Raw genomic sequence first — 1,981 nt, 5'->3', positions numbered from 1 at the left:
GAGACTGGTGTTCTCAAACCTGGCATGGTGGTCACTTTTGCTCCAGTCAACGTTACAACTGAAGTAAAATCTGTTGAAATGCACCATGAAGCTTTGAGTGAGGCTCTTCCTGGGGACAATGTGGGCTTCAACGTCAAGAACGTATCTGTCAAAGATGTTCGTCGAGGCAATGTGGCTGGTGATAGCAAAAATGACCCACCGATGGAAGCAGCTGGCTTCACAGCTCAGGTAACAATTGAGAGGGGCAGAGTTCTCATTTAAGTGCCAGACCTGATTTTTTGAGACCTATTAAATGCACCTCTATTCTCTCAGGTGATTATCCTGAACCATCCAGGCCAAATCAGTGCTGGCTATGCACCTGTGCTGGACTGTCACACCGCCCACATCGCCTGCAAGTTCGCTGAGCTGAAGGAGAAGATTGACCGTCGTTCTGGGAAAAAGCTGGAAGATGGTCCCAAGTTCCTGAAATCTGGTGACGCTGCCATTGTTGACATGGTTCCTGGCAAGCCCATGTGTGTTGAGAGCTTCTCTGACTATCCTCCTCTGGGTAAGGATGACTTGAGTAGAATTACAAACAGAATTACAAATTAAACGGAATTACTTGAGTAGAATTAGAAACGGAAGCCGGGAAATACCTGAAGAGAGTTTCTAATGACAATCTAAAATTTGTTTATTTAATAGGTCGCTTTGCTGTACGTGACATGAGACAGACGGTTGCTGTGGGTGTCATCAAAGCAGTGGACAAGAAGGCAGCTGGAGCTGGCAAGGTCACCAAGTCTGCCCAGAAAGCTCAGAAGGCTAAATGAATATTATCCCCAATACTTGCCACCCCAGTCTTAATCAGAGGTGGAAGAGCGGTCTCAGAACTGTTTGTGTCAATTGGCCATTTAAGTTTAATAGTAAAAGACTGGTTAATGATAACAATGCATCGTAAAACCTTCAGAAGGAAAGGAGAGTTTTGTGGACCATTTGTTTTTTCTGTGTGTGTGTGGCAGTTTTAAGTTATTAGTTTTTAAAATCAGTACTTTTTAATGGAAACAACTTGACCAAAAATCTGTCACAGAATTTTGAGACCCATTAAAACAAAAGTTTAATGAGAAACCTGTGTCTTCTTTTGGTCAACACTGTAACCTGGCACTATGCAGGTAAAAGATTGAAGTTTAGCGTTGCCTACAACCTATGCCTCATGTTAAACATCTGCTGAAACTAAATTGGGTTAACAGTTTTTTTTCCTGGGCTGGGAAATGTTTTGTTTCCTCTTGACTTAGGGGAAAACAAGTACATTAGAGCTATGGGGAAAGGAGGGTCTGTGCAACACTTAGTTTAGAACAGTAACAGCATAGGGTAGGTTGTAACAAGTTACATTCTGTAATACCAAAGTCAAGGTGTTGCATGTAAAATTTGTATACAATCACTATTGAGTAAATGATACGTTGTCACAATTTAAGTTTCCCAGTTCTTGAAATGCTTTGTCACATTTCTAAATCTTGAAAGGTAGTTTAAAGTACTCATTAAGTGGGAGAGGTATTCAATAACAATTTGTATTTAACAGTTGAGTCCATTATATCCAAACTGTAGAAGTATATATTGGAAGTTTGTTGTCACTTAAGAAATAGAAACCCATCTTCAATAAGAATTTTCATCTAAGCCAAGGTTGAGTGAAGAGAGAACACTGCACTGGAAATTTAAACCCAAAGTGGCAATACTCAGCCTAAATGAGAGGACCCATTTTTGGACTGGAGTATAGGGTAAGCTTTGTTTTTGGTTGAAAAGGTTTTGGAGGTTTTGCTAAATGTCCTTCCAGAAACATTAACCTAATTTGAAGCAATAAAAGATTGAAGATTAGATGAACCTCATTAAACTCAGGTAATTTTGTAACTTCTGTAAACTGTATGCAGTTATTGGTAAATACTTTGGTTGACAATCTAATCCTAAGTACTTTGGATAGCTGGCAGTTCTAAGAACACTGGTGCATTTTGAT

At 39.8% G+C, this 1,981-nt stretch overlaps 1 protein-coding gene across 1 annotated transcript in view; it reads left to right on the top strand.

Annotated features, from left to right (window-relative positions):
- The window catches only part of EEF1A1 (eukaryotic translation elongation factor 1 alpha 1), a 3,725-nt gene extending 2,770 nt beyond the window's left edge, over positions 1-955 (top strand). Inside the window, exons 7-9 of the mRNA XM_029945539.1 lie at positions 8-228; positions 313-547; positions 682-955. Of these exons, the coding sequence (XP_029801399.1) occupies positions 8-228; positions 313-547; positions 682-806 (581 nt within the window). The 3' untranslated portion in view covers positions 807-955. The remainder of the gene's footprint in view (positions 1-7; positions 229-312; positions 548-681) is intronic.
- The last annotated feature ends 1,026 nt before the right edge of the window (positions 956-1,981 follow it).

Source organism: Suricata suricatta, chromosome 7 (assembly GCF_006229205.1).
Source record: "Suricata suricatta isolate VVHF042 chromosome 7, meerkat_22Aug2017_6uvM2_HiC, whole genome shotgun sequence".
NCBI lineage: Eukaryota > Metazoa > Chordata > Mammalia > Carnivora > Herpestidae > Suricata > Suricata suricatta.
Note: the sequence above shows the minus strand (reverse complement) of the source record. Positions and strands in the feature narration are given on the sequence as shown.